Here is a 23066-nt window from a genome sequence, read left to right on the forward strand (position 1 = left end):
TGGGGGGATGTACTTGGGGGTTTGGGAAGGCAATATCATATGCTGCAGCCGAAAAATGTGTGTGCGTGTGTTGTCAATGCTCCCCGCGCAATGATGATGATTGGGATGCGTTAGGGAGGGATCGTTAGCACGCGGTTTCTGTCCGGCCGCACGGACAACTGCAAAAGGTAACTGATTGAAGGAAGAGCGAACGAGCGCGAACCTACTTGGACGGCAGCACAACGAGAGAACGAGTGAGAAAGAGAGAGAACGAGAGAGTGAGAGTGTGTCCGAGCCGAAAGCGCATGTACAGCGCACATGAAGAACGTTTGCGCTCTGTACACGCTGGTACGCTTAGCACCGGGGGGAAGGGAGGGCACAGGAGAGGGAAAATCGGCCCACGAAGCAAGGGGCAGGAAGCAAGGGCCTGGCGCGGTCGGAGAACTGTAGGCGACGCGCAGGTTAAAGGGAAAAGTTTTATAAAAGACCGTCGCGGCCACCGTGCGTCGTTTACTGCGCTGACTGAACGCAGACCGAGCGGTTCGTAGCGCACCGGAAACAGCATTTCGAGCATTTTTCGACACCCAGCAGCAGCAGCAGCAGCAGCGCTAAGCAGGTAATATACCAACGTCCCCATACCGTAGTGATTGTTGTGTCCCAAGTGCCAAGTGTTGTTTTGCCGACGTCCTGCGATCCCTGGGCAGGTCCTAGTGTGTTCCCCTTCTAGGCAGCCTAGTGAACGGTGTTGACACCAAACGCCTGTGAGTGTGTGGAGTGTGTTCGTAAGGGATGCGTTTTTGTGGCCCTTTGCCGGTGCAAAGGTCCTCCAGTTGGGGCACAGTGTAGCTATCTAATCCCTGGTGTGTTAAGCTTGTGCTACAAATAGCTTTGGTTTGGTGGAAATTTAGGTGAGTTTTGCTTGAACGACACCGTGCGCCAAAGCGTGTGACGCATCGAGCGCTTTGATTTTGGACGGCGTGTAAGTATTGCTGAGACAACCGGCCCAAAACTTGCCAGCCTTCCTCATCCTCGGCCAACTATACCGATAAGTTGGTTACAATTAATTTTAAACCCACCGCAAACCCGTGTCGCCTGTGTTTGGGCAGCATTTTTACCTAACCGAGCACGATTTAGGCCTCTGCGCTCGGTAGGCGCTTCTGCAGTTGCTTTGTCGTTTGGTCAGCAATTTTTGCAGCACACCTTTTGTTTTTAGTTCACCTGCTGTGTGTATTTGTGTGTATGTGTCCCTAGCGTGTGTGTGTGTGTGCGTTTGAATTTGTTTTTATATTTTTATATCGTTTTTCCTGTGTTATTTTCTCGTGCCCGGTTTAGGGCATATGGTTCATTGCGCACAAAACATTCATTGCGCTCAGCGTACGCCACACCACGACCAGGGCGCGCACAGTGTGTGTAGATTGCGTTCGATTACAGCGAGTGAGTACTGTGGCTATTTGGCCAAATTGGAAAGCAGAATTCTAACCTTGGCTGAATGTCACTACTCTAAGCCTGACAAACATATTCTGATGCATTATTTCATCATTTGCCCCAACTTTGGCGATCGTCACAACGGCGCAAACGTACTAGAGGCGCCCTTTGACTTCCAGCCAGCCAGGTTGTAGTCGGTCACTACTCACACACACGCACCTGGCCAATGGTCTGCCAACTGCTTGACCGGACAGGCACGTTCCTTACCGTCGATCACGTTCACGGCCCGCTGGGACATGTGTTGCGAATGTCACGGTTTTTGGAGCACAGCCACAGTTTTGTTTTGCCATTTTTTTTGTTTCGGCTGCTCCCGCCTGTTTTGCAATGGAAACAGATTGACACTGGCTGGGTGGTTGTTTGCGAGCGCTTTCGGTAATAAATGTGTGTGACTTAAAGTTGGAAAATGATCATCCAATTAGCACAATGTGCAGCTTGCATAAATCGATCCAGGTAGGCTACAAGTGAGGATTGCGTTCAATTGAGCGAAGAAAATCATGATCTACTGCTGTGATCTGCAGTGATCTAGTGATCTCCACTCTCCCAGACAGGGTCAACCTGTTCATCTGCCGCGGTCGAAGGTCATGCGGGAGGCGGAGTGCAAATCCTTTCATGGTAAGGCGAGTGCAGAAGTCACAGGATGCTGCGGCATGACATATAAAACCTGTTATAGCAGAGCCGGGCCGGGTGTGTCCTCGGGCCAGGCAAAACCTGCTGCTGTTGCTGCTCGTTCGCATTATCCCTGGAAGCTGGTGGTCGATTTTCCTAACCATGGCCCTGTGCAGTACCAGAGGGCATCACCGGCTCGCAAAGGGGATGTTCCACTGGGTGGGTCAACCTGTTACTGTGTCAAGGGAAAACGGCGTCTTCGGTGTGTCGTCGGGGTCACATACAGGACTAGGTGGTATGACCTTTGTCGGTAATTGGGTCTTCAGCATCTCTTTGCTTCTCTTCTTGAATCTACAAACATTCGAGCTCCATGTACGCATGACAGTGGTGGGCTTTATGTAACATTGCAAGATGGATGTGTCTTCCTTCCAGCCTTTCTTTCGAACAGATTCCCTCAAAACAGACGTTAAATCACAACAAGCGGTAGCTTTGTGTTAAGAAAAACTGTTCGCCTTCCAACCGAACCTTGGCCGGAAGGTGTGTGTGTGTGTGTGTGTGTTTATGTGCCACCATTTTTCTCGTTAGCAGGGAAATAAATCTTTAACCTTGCGTGGATGGCAAACGTCACTTTTGGAGGGGCCTCCATTTGAAGTGAAGACAGTACCCGTCCACTGTGCCAAATGAGATTGTGTTTGAAGCAAGCAGGCAAGCAAGTCAACAAAAACAAACCAACCCCAGCACTTAACCACTTTTTATTGCGCTACTAGTTATGATATCCCAAAACGAGGATGTGACGACAGCGGGGGGGGATGTTACGTGTGGGTCAAAGAGCATCCCAAATTACTCACCAAATCCATGAGCTACGCGTGCGCCCTCCATCACAACACCTCCACGCGTCAATCGAACCAACCAGGGCCGAAATAATGGTTTTTGCATTGCAGATTGCAGCCAAATCGGTTGCAAAGCGAAAATTAAGCAACCCATTAGAACACAATCACTCAACGCCCAAACCCCAGACACCCCGGCCTTGACGGGTTGTCCCATTGTGCGACACTTTTGCGGGCCAGTCCACAGCTCTTTCTAATTAGCCGCCCGTCGTTGACCCCTGCGCAGCGACACCCTTCGCTGCCGCAAAAGCTCGCTTTCGGAGAAAAGCTTGTACGCTTGGTGCATGCATGTACGCGAGCTATTTCGGTACCGTTGCGTTTTCCTGCCAGCAAACGGGGGAAGCCCATGGAGCGGAGGGACCAGATAGAGGAACGGAAAGTCGGGCCGTCCTCTCTGTGACAACTTTTCGGGGTGCTTTCCAAAATAAAACCTAATCTTTGCCCTCTGCAGCTGTTGCACGCCGTGTCGGTAGTCACGTACCTTGCAGGGCGGCCGATCCACATACCAGTTCAGTCCGGATACGGGTGGTACGCTTGCTTCCTTCGATGTCTTGCGTCCGATCCACTACCTCCACCACCACCATTGTCCAGTGTCCGAAGACGGCTCTGTGCCGTTGTAAATCGCCTTGTAGCCCCGATGGTGACCGTACCTGTCTCCAGTGTAGTGTGTAGAACTTTTGAGGTAGTTATTGTGTGTGTGCGTGTCTGTTTGTCTGCTATTTTGGTGGTGGTGCTGCAGTGGTACGCCTTCTACCGGTAGAGGACAAACGAGTCAAATTCTCCAAACAGGGCGGCACCTGGTTTGTGGTGCGGGTGGTTTTACGGAATTCCGGAAAACTTCCGAACATCCGAAGCCTGCCCCTGGAGGCACGCTGGAACGGAAATGAGTGAAATTCCGCACGCCACCCCAAGGGTATGTGTGCCCGCTCGGGGTGGGGTGAAAGTAAACCGCCCGTATTACAACATACGCAACACGGATCGACGAGCTAATCTCGCGAGTGCGCGAATGTTTGCTCCACTTTTATGTTCACGTGGCTCCCTTTTTGTGACTGCAAGTTCTATTTCGCGCAAGGCTGTGGGCAGGAGTGTGCAGATAAAAACTAGTCACTACGCTCGACATTCACAAACACACACACACGCACGGAGGCAGAAATAGTAGCATTACACTTCTAATTGAAATCACCATAGCCAACGCAATCAGCTTAGTCGGTTAGCCGGCCGTACGAAGACGCACACGTTCGCCGGGGAGTGATGGTCAAGATCAAGTGTGCAACCGGTGGCAATGACTGGCGACCCAAGACGAATGTCGGCAAGGTAGTAATACTGTGTGTGTGTGGAGTTTTTTGCTTCTCCCAGCTGGTTGGTTGGTAACGATTTATAATGGGTAATAACTACTCCCCAGCAATGAAGGGAAACCGCGTATTCTCACTTGCGTACGCCGCAATATCGCGTTTAGTGTGCAAGTTGAGCCAAGTAGTTTGGGTGGGTTACGCTATATTCGATCGCCAGCTTTCAAGACGACCTTCAGCAAGCGATGATTTACTACCAAAGCAACGCGAAGGTCGGGCAGCAGATCGATAGCGATCATCATTTCGAGCCATACATCAAACCTCCCAAAACACACACCCAGAGGAAGTGTCATCATCGTAAAGCAAATCTGCTTCGAGCAGGTGCACTAATAAACGTAAAAGTTCAATTGCATCCGACACCCGCATCAGTGCCGCCCCGGCCTGGGTTATGATCCCACCGTCACACGCGACCCTATTTCGCCACCGGAGCCCATTTCGCTGACGATCACGGCGACGCAAACACTACATACAATTGCAATGCTGGGTGAGGAAACTAAATAGTGTAGATCATATAAAAAAAGACACGCGCCCCACATTGCAAAGGAGCTTGGTAAGGTCTTGCTGTGGGTACGCACCGGGGGTTCGTCGTCTGTATGTTGAAGTTTTTTGTTTCGTTTCGCTAACACGCGCGTTAGGCACAGCCTTGCTTGGGTATATATCGACGCATCTGGTTACAGTGGCGATCTAGAACTAGTGCAATCGAATTCCATTGTCAAATGGTCATTGTATGATCGTTTATTATGATGTTACTATACAAACCAATAGTGTACTAGTGTTGGAATACGATTTTATCAAGCATTTGTTCACACTCTCACAAGTGAAAAGTTATCAGCACTATTTCACAACATTACCACAGCCGTTCCTCGTGGCCCATTTGCTTACATTCAGTACACCATTAGAAATTCCCTTCACAAAACGCCAATTCTCCCGCCTTGGGTCGTAAAATTGTTTTCGTCAATTGTTTCAATTCGATCGTAAAAACCTTCAAATAATTCTCCCATATTCAGCCATACTGAGGCGGACGCGCAACAAAGGGGGGAAGGGATACGAAGAATTTCGCATAACGCGCTCCTAATTATCACACGCAAGAATACCAATGACGGGCAGGAGACAAAGCGAGATCGGCGCCGGGTAGGTTAGGTGTGGGTTAGAAAATGGAAGTCCCTTTTTTAAAATGGGCCTGCCTAAAACCAAACAAACGCACCGTCACCGTCTGTACCCTTTCACGATCGCGGCAGTACGACGTGGAATATTGAGAACCGATCGTTTCCTCATTCCACGCGGCGTAAAAGAACAGTCGAATGTCACACAAACTCGTCATCGCCCGGGAGAGACCGTGGCGAACCGGGTCTGGCACTGAAAAGGGACGTGATTATAATGGATAACTTTGGCGTGCCCAACCAGTGCCTAATAAGTGACTCAGTGTTTCGGTGTGATCGAAGCAAACCCAAAGCTCGGAGGGACAACAACAAGCGATGAGTTGCGATGTGATCCGCTATTGCCACTAAAGGACCAAAAAATGGGCGAAGAGTGAAGAGACAAACACGAAAACCGCACATGCTATCGCGTGCAGGGCATGCAGTGATCGCAGATTCACTCTCACTTGTGGCAGGCCAGATTGCATGTCCAGTTTTCACTGATGAATCGGGACGACATCGGGTGGAAGTGTAAAGTGCATCGAACGTCGCCGTAAAAACAGGAACAAGAGCATAACCGGTTCAGAGGTTAACCCCGATGGCTGGCTGAAGAAACTTTCTCCAATATTTTGGCACTGCCCCTATTTGCGAATTTGTCTACATACTTCCCATCGTCTGCCAGGGTGTGTCCGGGTTAGCTCATCCTGGTCTTCGTTTTCGTGATCCATTCCCTTCCGTTGCAGCATCTCCAGGGCATGTTAATTTCTCCTGCGACTGCACCATACCAATTAACCGATGCACTGGATGGATGCAACTCTTTCATAAATGGTTTTGATTAACCCCTCTTTTTCCTCTTTTTCAGGCGCCTGACTTTTGACAACAGCAGGAGCAGCAGCAGCAGCAATGGCACCGAACGTGCTCGGCAACACGATACTGCTGGCGGAGGCCTGCATCGAGCAGGAGGACAACAACAACAACGCATCGATTGGCACGCAACAGTACAAGAGCAAATCCTTCCTGAACGTAGCGCCGAAACCGGCGCCGATTACAGAGGAGCTTAAGGTATGCGGCAGACAGAGCCCGCGGTTTCGTTGCTTACCGTTGCTTGATTCCCCTTTTTTCCTCTTCATTTTCCCCAACAGCCAAAAGATGCCACGCAAGCTGCGATAGCGAGTAGAGAGCGCCGGTATCACCACGTGTACGTGTGGCGTAACATCATTGCGTTCATCTATCTGCATCTGGGCTTTCTGTACGGCAGCTACCTGCTGGTCACGTCGGCGAAATGGAGCACATTTTTCTTTGGTAAGTTTGACAGCAAGGGGATGATCGATCGAATGGTACTAGGGGATGTAGGTGCACAAGAATAGAACACTAAATGTAGGAAATAAATACTGTTAAATGTTCTAGCACCTAATATGATCGGCGGGGGTTATGGTTCTTTGCATAAATGTTGAACGGACATGGTCAAGGGCTTAACCTTGACGGATACTCTTTCAGTGCATGTGCATCTGCTCAATCGGTTCTCATGCACAAATGGGCATTGCACTTCCGCACTGACAAATTGTCCCCTTTTCATACCAAGTGCATTGCCTGATAGCAATAGTTGCGTTGCAGCTTTGCATATAAAAACAGCCCAAGATTGTCATGCGCCCGCTGGCCGAGATTTATCATCCTCTTTATGGCTGCCTAGGTCGCGTTCCGGTTGATGAAACGATAATGAGCCGAATCTCGCGTGTACGAATTGAACCGCGGGTCCGTGGCGTGGAATTTACGACCATTTCCTGACGCACGGTCCTCCCGGGTGACCGGCATGCAAAGCATCTCGGCGCATACCTGTGCCGCAGGGATCTCAAAAAAGCATATTCATATCTACATAGAGATTTGTGTGTTGAACCACATTCGGGACCGATCGGGGAGCGGGGGAACCGGAGGCAGATAATGATTTATTCTACCAACGTCATCGTCCCCGACCGATCGAGGGGAGAACCCCCGAGCACAAGACAATGTCCAGCGACGTGACGGAAATATTCGATCGTGGTGGATCGATGTGTCGTCGATCGCAGCAGTACTGCTCCGCATCCGAATACGGGTGTTGCCGTTGCTCCCGCTGCCGCGCCCTTGTCTTATCGTGGCGGTGCGATCGGTTGGTTCATTGTTCCTGAGGGTTCACGAAATGCAGCGAAAAACTGGTAGTGGGCAGCCGCCGCGCTAATGAAGCTCCGCGCTGATGACGCGCGAAGGGACGTTACATTACGTCCGCCCGGAGACAAACACACACACACACACACACAAATGAGCAGAGGCAATCGAATCTTCCCGTGCATAAAAACCGGAAATAAATCGCCGAACGCGGTCCCAGGCAAGGCCAGTACGAGCATTCCTCGGCACTCGGTCGGTAATGCGGTTGAAGCGCCAGCCTAGGCGAAATGGAAAGAGAAAGTTTTGCAAAAAGGGCATAAAAGGGATCCGATTGCAGGAAGGGTCGCCACACATCCGCGCCATTGGCGCGGTAGGGTCAACCGTCACCGGGGTGGTAAATGACAAATCGATTTTTGCAACCAGCCACACTGCCGGGCCAGTTTGCCAGGTTGGTAGGGAAAGTGCAAACAATCGGGTGTCCGGGTGCGAGTCGAGTGCCCAACACTTGCCACCTGTCAGCGATGGTCATTGTTGCATGCCTATCGAAAGGGTTGTCCAACAAGAAAGCGGGCGGGCATATGCCGGGAGAGATGCAGTCGGGAAAGCTGCACCAAAGCGCAAAAAGGCAACGTCTAATGCGCAATTAATGCTCACCAGAAGCCGGAACGTGCCATCGCGTGGCGGGACGTGGTTGGGAAAGTTTTGTGCTCAAAAAAGATTAATTACACAAATCGAGATCGATAAGAGCGACACAGCGATGCCGTGATGATGATAGAGTGCAACGTTATCCAACGTCCGCTGGCATCCGGCTGTAACACATTGGATCGGTATCAGTAGCTGTGTTACCGTGCATCGACAATCGATAGCGTCTTGCTAACGCCCTATCAATGCTGTCTTGCGTAAGCGATCGACGATCGGTAGACAGTTCGTCACGGCCGGACCTGATGAATGGCAGCGGGTTTGGCACACGGTATTATTTTGCGAAACCGTTTGCTCTCCCCGTTCTAGATCCAGCGGTCAGGATTAGGGATTGTGGATGCATAACACGCAACAACCCCGTCCCCGGGCCGCGTCCACCCTATTGTTCGTTACGTGGTCCACCCGAAAGTCCAGTTTCGTTGGTTAGTGGCGGGAACACAGGAGAACGCTAATGCTAATGACGCTCGGGAGAGTTCGGGATGGGTTACAGAATGGCCGGCGAGTGGACGTCGAAATGGGTTGCCGTCGCTGTTGCCAAGTGCGCTATGACGCACACGACATTTGGCGGGAGTTCGTTCGCCTCGTCTGGTGGTGGCGCAAATGGCTCGCCGCCGAAATTCGGGTCGCGAGAGACTAGGGCCATTAGCAAAACTTAGCGACTGTCGCCCGGTACTGGATTCGGGCGACACTTGCGGGACCGATTTAATGGGCAAAGGTCGGCAGCGGGGTGGCCCACGTCACGGGTGCGCGTGACTCACTGTGCATCGGCAGTGAGTCGTCCACGCCAATGCCAATGGCAGTCAATGTCATGGGGAATCGTTCACAAAATTGGTCACACGCATGCACGTGAGGGCAGTGGCAGTGGTTTTTATCGCCAGCTTAATACGATAAATGGGCAAAATTTCAAACGCCGCTTAGCTGCACGGAGAAGATCACTTACATCGCGGGCACATAATCACAAGGCAATAATAGGAATAATAAAAAATGCACACGAACCACACAATACAATTATTGACGCAGAAGAAATGAGCTTGCTGAAGACACTCTTCGCGCATCATTAGCGGGACGGCAGTGGGTTCATTGATTGATTTTTTTGTGTGTGTGTGCTTTCCTTATTGTTCCCATTGCGATGAGCGTGGATTTTTTTATGCTGCGTTCCCCTATTAATATGATCGTGATTAATAGGTACGCCTGGCACCTTCACTTCCTGCGCCGTCACGTAAAAAAAAAGCGTAAAAGTGGCGGTTGATCTAGTTAGTGTGTTGCAAAATAGCCGGCTGGGCCGGGAGAACGACACAACCATTGCAAAACAGATCTGTCCAATCATGCTCGCAAACACGCGATACGACTGACCGACTCACTTAGATTGGGCCGATCATCGTCGATAATGCGCTATCGATCTTCCGCGCTGTGCGCAAGTCAGCGGCAGCACTTTTTGGCACATCACACACCACCCCGCACGGAGGGAGTGGGAATTTAGGGGCCAGGAAGTAAAAACTGCTACCCCGTTCGAAGGGCATCACAAAAGTGTTTGTGCGTTGCGCGTTTCGCTGTTACCGATCATTGCTCACCGGTATTAATTATTATTCGTTTCTTCTTTCTCTCTTTCTCTCTCTTTCTCTCTCTCTCTGCTCTTCGTCCTGGACAGCACTCGCGCTGGGCTCGTGCGGTGCGCTCGGCATCACGGCCGGCGCCCACCGGCTCTGGTCACACCGGGCGTACAAGGCGAAATGGCCGCTCCGCCTGTTCCTGATGCTAGCGCAGACGCTAGCGTTCCAGAACAGCGTGTACGAGTGGGTGCGGGACCATCGCGTCCACCACAAGTTCACCGATACCGATGCGGACCCGCACAATGCGACCCGCGGCTTCTTCTTCTCGCACATCGGCTGGCTGATGGTGAAGAAGCATCCGGACGTGAAGGCGCGCGGCCGGGCCGTCGACATGAGCGACCTCGAGCAGGACGGGATCGTGATGTTCCAGAAGCGCTACTACGCCCTGCTGATGCCGCTGTTCTGCTTCATCCTGCCGACCTTCCTTGCCTACTACTATCTGGACGAGACGTTCTCGAACGCCTGGTACGTGGTGGCCATCTTCCGGTACGTCCTGTCGCTGAACGCAACCTGGCTGGTGAACAGTGCGGCCCACATCTGGGGCACGAAGCCGTACGATCGGTAAGCATGCGAGGCGCGAATGTGCTTTCTTTCTACTTCGTACAATATTTCACAGTTTTGACTAACGTTCCACGTTCTCCCGAAATTCACCGTTTTGCAGCAACATCTCGCCGACCAACAACACGTTCGTGGCGATCGCGGCGTACGGCGAGGGCTGGCACAACTATCACCACGTGTTCCCGTGGGACTACAAAACGTCCGAGCTGGGCACGTACAGCACGAACTTTACGACGGCGGCGATCGACTTTTTCGCCCGCATCGGCTGGGCGTACGATCTGAAGTCCGTGTCGGACGAGCTGATACGCAAGCGCGTGCTGCGCACCGGCGACGGTACGCACCAGTACAACGAGCAGGAGCTGCAGGCGCGCATGGTCGACTACGTCAACCAGCTCGATCACGAGTCGGAGCAGGCGGTGTGGGGCTGGGACGATAAGGACATGAACGAGCAGGACCGCCAGGATGCCACCGTCAGAAATAAGGCCGATTAGTGCAAGCAATGGAGGAAGAGGGAGAAGGGGAGGGAGGGGGGGGGAGGGATATTGGGGATTAGAAGATAGAAGCTAGAGAGAAGCACATTATTGCACAACTTCAGGGCGAGATGGAGGGCTGCCCACACAACACACACTAAGGACATACGCTCGATGAGTGTTGGGCGTGTGCGTTTGTATAGCACGGGAGAACCACAGGGACACAAAGCACACCACAGGGAGATGGTGTTACGTTACGTTTAACTATTTTTTGTTTTAACGCTTTCTATCCTATATCTATCTCTCTCTCCTTCTCTCTGTCTTGAGCACACACACACATACATTCCCTTTCTTTCGTAATTGCTTGAGCGATAAAAAAACACATGGATCGATCTTGCATACAGAACAGTGCACTTGACACGGACAAGTGTGAATGCTTTCGAGCTTGGTTTTTGTTGGGAAAAGGGGCTGTGGAAGATTTTTGCGGCAGGCCTAAACCTTTCCTAAAGGCGCCCTTTCTCTCCCCCGCCCTGAATCAGTAAGAAACGGCTTTTGCGATTTGCACCAATGCGCGACATTTGCGACAAGCGGAAGCGAAAGTGAACAGTGGGAAGAACTTAAACGAACAACCAATGACATGACGCCAGAATCGGGTGGGCCAACGCGACAGAGAACGCACAGGGCACAGAGGGGCACAGATCGCAACCGGGCAGAACGGGAGTGTTCGCGTTTATTTATTTGTCTATCGCTATCTTAGTAATTAGCTTAAGCTTGAGTTTAAATAAAACAAAAAAAAGACCACAGAAACAGAACCGAGCACACACTCGCCATCACGGGTGGGTGGGTCTCGATCCATTCCCGTCCATTGCTGTCCTGCCAGCAGCTCGCCAGCAGCCTTGTCAGCTTCTTCCTGTCGTCGAAGAGTCGTCGCGAAGCTAATTGTGTGGGGAAGCACTTCTTTGGTTTCGGAGTTTGTGCTTGTACGCCCACGGGCGCCGTCCTAGTTGTAGCCGGCGTTAAAGTAGACCGTCTGTTTGCTTTCCTGCTCGGCGGCGTGCTGCCGCGCCAGGTACATGATGGCTGCGGCCAGCGCCGCATGGTTGACGATGCTCGAGAAGATGGTGGCAAACTTGAGGACGGGCAGCACCATCGGCAGCACGCCGGCCAGCAGCATCGAGGGCAGCAGCACGAGCGGCACCGCCAGCTGCAGCACCGTCCGGACGCCCTTCTTGGCCTTGTCGCGGCCGACCGCACCGGCCGGAGCACCGCCGTCGCCGGTCGCCGTGATGCCCTTGCGGACGGAAAACTCTAGCTCGTTGGTGTCGCTCGGGGTAAGGCGTACGGCCACACCCGGCACCAGCTGCAGATCGATGAGGCGCTCGTTGAAGAGTAGGCGCAAACCGCGCGCCAGCCGCTCGTTGACGTCACTGCCGTTCAGCGCTAGCAGCCGCTCGGCGAAGAGCCGATTGTCCGCGCTCCGGTAGCTGGGCAGCAGCACGTCCTGCACGTCGTGGGTGAGGTTGCCGGTGTTTGGGAAGCGGTAGGCGCGCGCTTCCATGTTCTGCAGAAGGTACAGCTTGCCACAGTCCAGGAGCGACACGTGCTGAAGGCAGTTGAGCAGTCGCAACGGGATCGTTTTGATGTACGCGGCACTGCTGCTCGCTCTGGAGCTGGTGCTGTCGTACCCATCGGTGATGCTCGATCGGTGCAAGTTACTGCTGCTGCTGCTGCTGCTGCTGCCACTACTGCTGCTCGAATAACGACTGTGGAAGTATTTGCGCGTTTCGCAGCGCATTGGCGCCAACAGCGTTACGGTTAGCAGCAGAAAAGCGCACCGTCTTGCCATGCTTGCGGGTTACGGTTGGCGTACAATATGGCGTGCTCCGCTGGCTTAATTCACTTCTGCTTTTTCACTTGCCGTACAGCAAACCCTTTGGTCTCGGCTTTTAAATTCGCTGCCAGCCTCGGTGCAACTCGGAACCGCTCGCAGCACAACGCAGTTGATCTTAACTCGCGCGAAGCTGAGCAATAACTGAGCCCGGGCAGCATCTACCAGCCGCATGTCTTGTTCTCGCCGGTGCGGCAAACGCATCGCCGCTCGGAAGAAAGTGGAAAAACCACTCCACCACTAGGCAGTACCGCAATTTTTCCCGCACCGTGCCTCCACCGTGCCGCAAAGATGTAACCTTCCGCCCGCGGGATTTGCAGGCTCACCGGATGGCGGTGGTGCTGGTGGAGGTACATTTTCAAACAGCAGACTTCGCAGCGCACACTAGAAGGAGTTAGAATATGGATCACTTTCCTTTACGTGCGCGGAGCTCCGCACAACTCTTTTCCTTTCTCCCGCAGCTGGAAAACCGCGCTGCTGGTGCGTCCTGCTTCCGGTCCCTGTGCGAATCTGGGTCCCGGCAATCGGTCACCGTGCGAGCGTGTGGCGAAGTGCTGTTCCATTTCCTATCCGACTCGACCCGTGTCTCGGGCCCCCTTTTCCGAAACGGGTTCGCCTCATCATTCGCACCGCTCGACGCATCTTTCGAGCGGATGAAAATGACCGGTTACAGTTAATTCTCCACCGCCTCGGCTCTCATCTCGGGATAGGGGCTTTTCTAGTTGCTGTTGTTTTGGATTTACTTTTTTTTTACTTTTGGACACACTGTCAGCACGGATGCGAACGTTTTCCTCTCGATTCCCGAGATCGATCGATAGAATGCCGGAATTGTACGTATGCTGCTGCTTGGCCCGAGTGCCGGTACAGACACGCACTGTATAAGGCAAACGATGCGTCGTCTGCCAGGTGACGCTACATTCGGCGTTCGCGCGGTACTTTGCGCAGTTTCCACGGGTTTGCCGATTGATGCCGAGAGGCAGCAGCCGGAAAAAAGTGACAGCGCGGCTACCTGAAGGGAGATTAAGGTGGAATCTCAAAACCGTTTTGGACGGAAGCGGGGTAGCAAGACCTGTTGATGAGATTGGGGAGCTGGGAGACGATAAGCGGACGCGCACTTATTAACGGTAAGTAATCTGTTAGGGAGCTATTTACTTTCTTTCGCTCACTGCGTCACCGGGATGAAGCTGATGAGTGGAAATGCATGTTCGGTTCGACACTTATCGCGATCGACAACGCATCATCATGGGCAGCTTTGCTCTGCTTATTCGACTGATCCGACCTGCCGAGCAGGTTTTACAGAAGAAGAAGGTGCGTTTTCACTGCACCGGTAATTGCGTCTTAGAATTAGCGAGATGGGTAGTGGGGACGCATTTCTAAAGCGAGCGCCTCTACTAAGACGAGCACTAAATGTTATGTGCTATTTGAAAGTATTTTATATTTTTTAAATGCTAACCATGCAAATAATTGTACTTGTTCCGACTTTGTAGTGTATTCTATCAGGATTGTACACGATGTGTTAAATGCTTACATTTCTCTCAGAAATGATTGTTTTCATAAAAGTTATCACATACTTTGGAAAACATGTTAATAAACTGTTTACTAATATAATAGATAAAAAATTGAAAACCTAGATTTGTAGTAGCTTATACCTCTTAATATAGATCATTTTTATATTTTTACGATGTATTGTAAACGTACGAAATAAGCATTGTTCTATTTTTATAATAAGCAAAATGGTAACAACATTTGAACTGACCAAGCAATCATTTTTATCATGTCTTGTTTTAAGAAAGCCTTGTGGAGAACGACAGTAAAATACGATGTTTGAATAATACACTTTATTCCTGTAAAATTATGCATATTTTAAATCATTTCAACAAAATTTCTGATCAATAGCATAAATAATTATTTAACCAAACTGATGAAAAAATTAAGCCATACATTAGATTGCATACCTTCAGGCGGACAACTATACCGCAAGAACCGTTTTATTGTCGCCTATAGACGAACTAAACGTGTTAGACGGAAAATAGTTTATTTTATCCATGGAATCAAAGGCCACAAGTCTAACATAATTATTAGTATTCTAATTTATTAAAAAGTAAACCGTCATATGATGTACAACAAGATCGCTTGCTACTTTATACAGGCAGAAAGAACATATGAGCAAGTCGTGATCATTGGCAGAAAAAAGGTTTGATGTAAATTTAACATAATACTAATTTGTTTTGGAGTGTACAAAAATAGAGCAAATGTACCAATAATGTAAGTAGATCACCTGGAATATAGTGATTTTCCTTAGTATTCAACGTTTTCTATCACTTAAATGATGTCATTGGGGTGAGGAGCAACCGTAAAAGCCATCATTTTTAATAAATGAAATAGCATAATTCCTTCTACTTCTTCTTCTTTTTTGGCACAACAACTGTTGTCGGTCAAGGTCTGCCTATACTACTAGTGGGCTTTCATTGACTTATTGATTACACATAGCAAGATAGTCAGTGCTACATATAGGCGCACATTCCGTTCAGTACTTGAACCTCATGACTGGCATGTTGTTAAGTCGTACGATTTGACGGTACTGTACCACGATACCGGCCAAACTCCAAATTCTAGCACAATTTCAGGTTACTACAAATGTACCATGTCATTTTTTTAATCAAGTCATAATTGACTACCCAGCAGCGAAATTAATTAGCCACTTTCCCAAACTCGAACTCGAAGAGGAACGGTAGTTGCAGTTGCTTTCATACAATGGTTGCTTTAATTTATTTCATGATTATGCTGCTCAGTAATGCGTAAAATATGGCTAAATGTTCTAAAAACCTCAGAGCAAACTACTATTTTATGTCACTTTTGACAACCGCTTCAATCGTTTCGGCTTCGATCGAGTTTGAGAAAGTGGCTGAATATTTTCCCCAATATTAAGGATCACTTACAATTAATAAACGCAAATTCAGCGGATATTTGGAAATTTTTTTTGTTTGGTGCATTTTACAAAAGTTAACAAGCCATACCCAAATAATACACTGGAACTCCTTATAACGAGTACCCTTTATGACGAGTATTTCGCATAACGATCAAATCTAAATACTCTACAAATACCCTTCTTAATGAGAAAAATTTTGTACAAAAACTGAATCTGAATATTTTAAATTGAAATTGTAAGCGAGTGTTTAAATTAGAGGGTTACAATCAAATTACAAAATGAGTTCAAATGGGTTGGGAAGGGTATACCTTCAATTCAATTCCAATTTAAAGTAGTTCACTCGTTACGACAAAACAATTGGAGTACAGAGCTTTTCATTTTCGCCACAAACAAAAAAAGCGATTTTTGGAATGTTTCCGATTCATTGATTAAGTGATGTTTTCAAAGATACCTGATCTCTTGCAAAGGTCACCATTTCCCAATGTTATACATCATCAGCTTCACGCATAAAGCACACCAAACACAGATGCTCTGGCCGATCGTCTGTCTGCTAGAAAGTTAATCATTTCTAATTATCAGCAAACGTGTTGCTAATGCGTACAAAACGTTTTCTGACATTTGCCTCATTTGACAACGCGCTACCCCCTTGCTACAGTGCAATCGAGTGCATCCGTGCAACCGTGCACATTGCATACAAAACAATTGACCCGTGCAAGCATTGATTAGCCCCCCCTCCACCAGCGTTAGATCAACCGTACAGTGTGCTGGGCTAATGAACGAAAATTATGCTCCATTTCGCTCGATCATCCTGCAAATCAAACAGACGCCACATTATTGCTAGATGATTGAAAAGTGAAACTAAAGCTGCAGAACAAGACCGCGGGACTCGTGGTCGTGCGATCCGCGCTAGAAAAGTTGATAAAGCAAGAGGCTCCGCTGGTGCTATGCCCCCGTGGAAAGTGCCCTTGTGCCCTTGAAGCCGTGGTCCGAGAAAACTCATCCACTGTAATTGACGGCTGCGCAGTGGGCTGCAATTAACCGCTTAGCCCAGGTGCGCTGGCCCAATGCGGATGTGGTCCACCGGTCGACGGGAGATCGCGAACAGGATCGCCATCTCTGATCCATATTGTCGACAGCCCGCTCGCTCGGTCGTTTGACGAGTTTTCGCGCCATTTTCCACCCGACTGGATCTCGCCAATACACCGTGTGTGTGTGTGCACGTGTGTGTGACAGATCAGGTTGTTGCTTTTCTCCTCTTTTATCTTTTCCCTTCCACCGTACTGTGCTATATACTGTGCCAAATCGGCGCATCACAACACTGTTGCCAGCAGCATTTGTGCGCGTACTTGCTTATCATGGCAACCCGTCAATGGGTCAGCCAGCTGTTGTATGATTTGCTGATTTGCATCCGGCAGGCCGGAAGGGGGTTTCCCTTTTATGGGCGCGCGAGGAAAGTGATCGAAAGCGAGAGTTTTCCCGGCGATTATGGTAGAGGGTGAAATCGCACCCGGGGTTTGCACTTTAAATGTTACGTCCGCATACCGCACGTACGTGTGTATGCGTGTGTGGATCTCAAGCCAGCAATCTGACAGTAGCGCATGCCTAGCGACACTCAAATCGTCCTCCGAAAATGGGGAGAACTTTACCAGTGGGCCAACGCCCGCGCATATGGGAACGGGCCAATTGGGAGAATGATGGGAGCGGCCGGACGCACCAGGTAGGAAGCAAAGCCATAAAACCGTGCTGCCGGTAACGGTTGACCGTGGGGAAATCGAACTCCGGACGCATGGCCCCCCCTACTCCCTTATGCATACAATGGAATCGTGCAGTTGTCATCGCATTTTTGGCTGGCGGGTGGAATTTGACGCCCGCTTCCAACAAATTTTTGTAGAGGGACCCACCACGCAGCGACTCACGATCGATTTAAATACGATCTAGCCGATTTTCTACAACCACAGTCCATCGTCACTCGTTTGTTCATCCGCATCCAGCTGCATCGTGCTCGTGTACGCTCCGTGGTGTTTACAGTGGTTCAAATTCTAAAACTCCCAGAAAAATGGCCTCCTTCTACCGTACGTTCCTGGTCGGTGCGCTCGCGCTGTGTGCAGTGTTCTGTTTGGCCAGTGCCGCTGAAGCCGGTGCCGCTACCGATAGCAGTTTCGATGCCGATATCGCGGGTTAGTGTGTACTCTCCTGCTTGAATCAAGAGCAGATTGGCGCGCTTTGTTTTGTGCAATTTACGCACAAAACGGATCGCGAACGATCGCTGAGTGAAATGGGTCAGCAGTGCCACTCCGGATCAACTCCAACCCGATCCGGCGGGCTCTGTGGTGTGGAACAGATTTATCACCTCATTGTGTGCAGTGTGCCGGCCGATATTGATGATCGATATTGCCAAACGGGACCAGGGCAAAGGCGGCTCAGCGTTCGTTATTCAGTTGCTCTCGCTGTTTTGTTGCACGACTCGTCACTGATGTGGAACGGCCAAGAACGAAACCTACCCTGTGTTGTTGCAAAGACGTTGTCAATTTGTTTGTTTGGTTATTAAGATAAAATTCAATAGAAAGCACAGAACTAATCTAAAGTGCCTGTGTCCTGCTTCGTGACATTATTTGGCAAGAAATGTGTTACATTTTCGCTCCGTTTTTTTTCGCGCATATTCCAGAGGGACGCACATTTGGCCACCACTTCCTGAAGCGCATCAGCTTCGCCATGATACCGGCCGCGTTCGTCGTCGGCGTCATCACCACGCTCCTGTCCGCCCTGACCGTCGTCTCGATGAAGGGTTTGGGTGTCGGTGTAAGTACAAAGCAAACGCTCTTAGTAATCCCCATAACAGAACAGTAACACGTGTGCGCTCACTACCCTCTTTTCCCTGTTGCAGGTGATTCTTCTGGTGCTTACCATCTCGCAAGTCATTGCCAGAAGCTTCCCGGCCCCACTGCCACCCCCAGTGCCGGTTGCCTACAGTGCACCCGCCCCGGCACCGATACCGCTCGTGTACAAGGACTGGTGAAAAGTGAAGCGGCCCCCGCACCTTTAGTTTCGTAGTGTTGAGCGTAATGAACTATTTATTTATTTATTTCTGCATACGATGCCAATCGATCTAGGTCGATCTAGAGACGGGGAATGTAGGAGGGGGAAGACACGAAGACCCCCCCCCCCCTCTCTTCCTCAAACGCAAATGTAGGCCACCGATAATGCACGATCGAGCCGAAGTCGGGCCACGAGTCACGATTAAGCAAATCTTACGATGTTTTATTTTTTGCTTTCTTTTCGGCGTTGTGAGCGTTTGTGACAATAAATTTCTCCGAAATTAAACATTCTGGTCTCGCACTTCTTATTATTAAACTTCTTCATTTGTTGCTTCTGCCTCCCTTCCGTGCCCTTTCCGTTGTGGGCAGCTCGCGCACGCACGTCCAATTTTAATTGTCGCCCGTGCGCCCCATCGTCACGATTGGGTCTGTGCAGCGCAAAACACGTTACTAATGCTTTTTCCTACCACTCTCCCCCACTCTTCTACCAATCACGGAGATCAGTAGGATCGCCAGAAAAGGGAACCTGATCTAGATCTGGAACGCGACGATTCCAGGGACCTCATTCGTGTGGCAAACGAATGTGTCACGCGCAGTGGCAGTGGCGGCGTTTTGCAGTGGAGATGCGGCGCTTTTTCTTTTTTGGTTCCTTCATTTGGTGGACATTTTCTTTCGCTCTAGCTTTGTGCACAACAATAAGGGCCGATGCACTTTTTGGATGCAGTTTTGCCTCGCACCTCGCCTAACGATGCGCGCTTTTCACTTTCGTCTCACAAATTAACGCACACCGCGCGGGTTGCAAATTATCATAAAACGATAACAACGGACATTTTTGATGCGTTGCGAATGTGAAAGGGAGGGGAGGAAAATTGCATCTTCCACAGCCACCGAAGGGTGGGATGGTGCCCGGGGTAGGTGGTGGGACGAGCAAATGTATGGCTTTTGCCGTGCCAGTTTGCCTGCGTGCGACATATGCGACGTTCGGTGGGGAAACAGGGAAGGAGCAGCAAGGGGGGCTATGCCGACGGAGCGGGAAAACTGGCCTGCCGCGAGATGCCAGTATAACAACTTCAGGCCCAGATGGGCTACGGAACGTACGAAGAATAAGGTGAAAAGGAACGGAGACGTGCGTTGAAGCGATCTCGAGTGGTTCACACACACACAACTACTAGCAGGCTGGCAGCCAGTGATCGCGGGAAGCAGCGGTAAGCAGCAAGATCGAGACGGAGCGACTCCGGGGAAAAAGAGATGGGAAAATTGTGGCAAGAGTTTTCAATAAAATATAATCATCCAGCGAGCAACGGTTTTCGCCATTCCGTCCAGTGTGGTGCAGCTGTCGAGGCACGGTTTTCCGAACAGCTCTCCCGGTAGTTCCCGGTGGTAGTGCTCCCGGTTCGCTGCCAACAAGTGCGCGTAGTGTGGTTTAGAACAACCGCTTTAGGATCTAACAGAGGCGATTCGTTTGGTGGTGCCGATTCATTGTCTTTTTTTTGTGGTGTTGGGTTTAGTGGATTGAGAAGAAGGTAACAATAATGGGACGGAAGTTTTCTGGCACCACCAGTGTGTCACTACTGTTTGTGGTGTTAGCCTGCTGCCCGTTACCGTCCACGCGGGGCGAGATGCGCAAATCGTGGCAGGCGAAAAGTGTCGACGTGCAGGCGCAGCTGCTGAAAGCGGCCCGACTTGAAGATCCCCCAAATGCGAAGCCTCCGGAACCGAGCGAACTGGAAACGCGGTCAGCAGTGCAGGAAGCGGCGACCGGCCAGACCGGTCCAGTGCTTAGCCCCGCCGACAGTGTACAAGTGGCGGAAGAGCTTAAGGTTAAGCCTGCGCCAGTGTTCAGCAGTCGTGTGCGGACCAGGTACGGTACCGTTGTTGGATCGCCTGCCGTTCCGGATCGGGCGGTCGAGGCTGTTGAGGTGGTAGCGACACCAGCACCACAGGCAGATGATGAAGTGCGTGCCGTTCCACTGGTTTTGGAGCACAGCCCGGACGACATACAGATCGACGACGCGACCGTGCAGGATGATGAAGACGACGACGACGACGACGACGAGGAGGATGAAGATGATCCGCTCGGGTGGAATGCAGACAAGGCGAAGCAGTACGATCTGATCGAAAACATCCTGGAGGAGGTGGAGGGCCGTGTAGCTGGGGAAGGGCGCGACGAAGCGACGGATGAGCTTGCGGGCTCCGGTGCGAAAAAGCCAACCGAGCGCGTCAAGCAGTACACGTTCCCGCCGGTACTGAACATGACCATCGACGAGCCGAACAACATTGTCAAGGTGAAGCTAAACCAGGACATTGTGCGAGACATGCTAAACACGGGTAAGTTGTGAGACAAAAGCCTACTGGCAAGAGACGCATTTTTAACCATTATGCGCCCGTTTCGTTCCCAATCCCTCCTTCTTGCAGGACGTGAGGCGGGCGGCGGCATCGGGGGCAAGAAGATGCTTCGCTACGTGCTGCCACTGTTCATACTGCCCTTCCTGATCCAGTCCGCCGTGATACCGTTCATGCTGACGGCGGTCAAGCTGTTCCTGCTCAAGTCGCTGATGGCGGGCAAGCTGGCCATCTTCCTGCTGCTGCTCGGGGCGTTCAAAAACTTTACCAAAAAGGACCGGGACGTGTACGTGAAGGATCTGCCCGACCGGCGGTACGAACCGTCGAGCGAAGGGTTCGCCTATCTGGCCGAGGGGCGGCCGAGCGGCTGGGTGAATTAGCCGCCACGCGAACCTATTTATGCGACAGACAAACAGACCGATGACTGTGCGTGTATGAGAGTTTGTGTGTGTGTAGACAAAGAGCGTATTATGGTAGGAAATATGGTAGATTTAATGCAAAGCATGGCTCTAAGCCGGTACAAAACACAATAAACATAAACAAACAACGTTGATACTCGGTTTTTACTCGAATCCCGAAACTCGAAGCTGGAAGGAAGGTAGGTCAAGGGACGGTGTGGCTTGATCGTTGGTTCTCATTTCCGGGCTAAGTGCTCGTACACGGAATGGGAACGAAGCTTGGTGTATGCAATGGGGTGAATCTCCCCAACAGCCAACGGGCCTAATTGAACCCCAATTTTCGTGCCTTATTTTAAGATTGAGGTATGTGTAGGGTGTGATTAAAAAAGTCTTGTAACGGGCCCTTCAATTTGCGATGAGATATGTTTTACTGCTTGGGGGTGGTGAATATGGCTGAGTTTTATTGACTGTTTGCTAAACCAACACGTGTCGTTCGGTACTACCAACTAATAGGTAAGAAAACAGATAAAATTGTGGAACAATTCAGAAATAGAGATCGATATAAACTCATTCTGTGGTATACAAAGGCGATTTTTATTTTCAAAGCAACAGGTCTCTGCTCCAGCAATCCATGCTTCTAAATCATCATCTCTATCAAAATTCATTTTTCCATTTCCATATTATCATACATGATTGATACTATATCTCGTTGAATTTCAGCGTTACCAATCTAAGAAGTGTCGGCTGAAAATATCACACTTTAAAAGTAACAAGGACCTGCGTCATGTTGAACCCGGTATTGAGAATTGTTATCCAAACTGATTCACTTGGGGAAAACTTTACTCTTCAAACTAAACACAATTTGTCATTGTGTGCTGATTGACAGGATGTTTGTGTGACTAGATGTGTCATTCGTTGTAGACTATCTAGCTATTATAGCTCTAAATGATTGATTGATGAGCTTTTAGTTGCTAGCTACAATAGCTAACATTTGCATAGTGAATCAGCACCACATGTTCCTCTCTCCCATGGGCCGGTCAACAATCATTCTCCAGGATGCTCCGTCCCTGACTGCAGCCTCCCTTCCATCCTCACGCCATGGCTCACCCATCGTATCCTGCCAGCTTTCGCCACCGTCAGGATGTGCGGTTCGCCGTACAGCTCGGCAAGCTCGTGGTTTATCCTTCTCCTCCACGCTCCATGCTTGAACACACCGCCAAAGATGGTCCGGAGGATGCGTCGCTCAAACACGCCCAGAGCGTTTGCATCCTCCGCTCGGATGGTCCAAGGCTCGTGTCCAAAGAGGACCACCGGGCGAATCAATGTGCGATATATCTCACATTTCGTGCGGGCTGCTTGACGCCCATAGTATGCACGATTCCCCTACACAATGCGTCTCTCGATTTCGCTGCTGATGTCGTTGTCCGAAGTAACAACCGTAACGAGATAGCAGAACTCCTTTCCTACCTCGAATTCCAAATAGATCCCTCGAAATAATAAAATACTTAGAAAAAACCGTATTGATAATTGAACAACATATCCTAAAATAAGAAGC

General features: G+C 50.3%; 4 protein-coding genes across 4 annotated transcripts; 3 read left to right on the top strand and 1 right to left on the bottom strand.

Moving 5' to 3' along the window:
- The first annotated feature begins 440 nt into the window (after window positions 1-440).
- Window positions 441-11730, top strand: LOC1272792 (acyl-CoA Delta-9 desaturase). The gene is made up of 5 exons (XM_311704.6): window positions 441-595; window positions 6305-6504; window positions 6585-6744; window positions 9929-10451; window positions 10552-11730. Exons 2-5 carry the CDS (start codon window positions 6346-6348, stop codon window positions 10937-10939), a joined length of 1230 nt encoding a protein of 409 aa, XP_311704.6. The 5' UTR covers window positions 441-595; window positions 6305-6345; the 3' UTR covers window positions 10940-11730.
- Window positions 11622-12967, bottom strand: LOC11176007 (uncharacterized). Its single transcript, XM_003436427.2, has one exon. The coding sequence runs from the start codon at window positions 12762-12764 to the stop codon at window positions 11919-11921; it is 846 nt and encodes a 281-aa protein (XP_003436475.2). The 5' UTR covers window positions 12765-12967; the 3' UTR covers window positions 11622-11918.
- A 4718-nt stretch (window positions 12968-17685) lies between these two features.
- Window positions 17686-19056, top strand: LOC4576878 (protein apnoia). The gene is made up of 3 exons (XM_001230831.2): window positions 17686-17912; window positions 18401-18534; window positions 18620-19056. The coding sequence occupies exons 1-3, from the start codon at window positions 17792-17794 to the stop codon at window positions 18749-18751; spliced, it is 387 nt and encodes a 128-aa protein (XP_001230832.2). The 5' UTR covers window positions 17686-17791; the 3' UTR covers window positions 18752-19056.
- Window positions 19057-20059: 1003 nt separating this feature from the next.
- On the top strand, window positions 20060-21664 carry LOC5667625 (uncharacterized). The gene is made up of 2 exons (XM_001688277.2): window positions 20060-21098; window positions 21186-21664. Exons 1-2 carry the CDS (start codon window positions 20303-20305, stop codon window positions 21491-21493), a joined length of 1104 nt encoding a protein of 367 aa, XP_001688329.2. The 5' UTR covers window positions 20060-20302; the 3' UTR covers window positions 21494-21664.
- The last annotated feature ends 1402 nt before the right edge of the window (window positions 21665-23066 follow it).

The sequence above is a fragment of the Anopheles gambiae genome, chromosome 2, assembly GCF_943734735.2.
Source record: "Anopheles gambiae chromosome 2, idAnoGambNW_F1_1, whole genome shotgun sequence".
NCBI lineage: Eukaryota > Metazoa > Arthropoda > Insecta > Diptera > Culicidae > Anopheles > Anopheles gambiae.

What these genes read in the sequence shown, in the direction of transcription:
- LOC1272792 (XM_311704.6), top strand. Translation starts at nt 6,346, where the DNA reads ATGGCACCGAACGTGCTCGGCAACACGATACTGCTGGCGGAGGCCTGC. An exon ending in ATGGAGCACATTTTTCTTTG is followed by an intron (nt 6,745 to 9,928) that starts GTAAGTTTGACA and finishes CGTCCTGGACAG; the next exon opens with CACTCGCGCTGGGCTCGTGC. An exon ending in GGCACGAAGCCGTACGATCG is followed by an intron (nt 10,452 to 10,551) that starts GTAAGCATGCGA and finishes ACCGTTTTGCAG; the next exon opens with CAACATCTCGCCGACCAACA.
- LOC11176007 (XM_003436427.2), bottom strand. Translation starts at nt 12,764, where the DNA reads ATGGCAAGACGGTGCGCTTTTCTGCTGCTAACCGTAACGCTGTTGGCG.
- LOC4576878 (XM_001230831.2), top strand. Translation starts at nt 17,792, where the DNA reads ATGGCCTCCTTCTACCGTACGTTCCTGGTCGGTGCGCTCGCGCTGTGT. An exon ending in TTTCGATGCCGATATCGCGG is followed by an intron (nt 17,913 to 18,400) that starts GTTAGTGTGTAC and finishes CGCATATTCCAG; the next exon opens with AGGGACGCACATTTGGCCAC. An exon ending in TGAAGGGTTTGGGTGTCGGT is followed by an intron (nt 18,535 to 18,619) that starts GTAAGTACAAAG and finishes TCCCTGTTGCAG; the next exon opens with GTGATTCTTCTGGTGCTTAC.
- LOC5667625 (XM_001688277.2), top strand. Translation starts at nt 20,303, where the DNA reads ATGGGACGGAAGTTTTCTGGCACCACCAGTGTGTCACTACTGTTTGTG. An exon ending in GCGAGACATGCTAAACACGG is followed by an intron (nt 21,099 to 21,185) that starts GTAAGTTGTGAG and finishes TCCTTCTTGCAG; the next exon opens with GACGTGAGGCGGGCGGCGGC.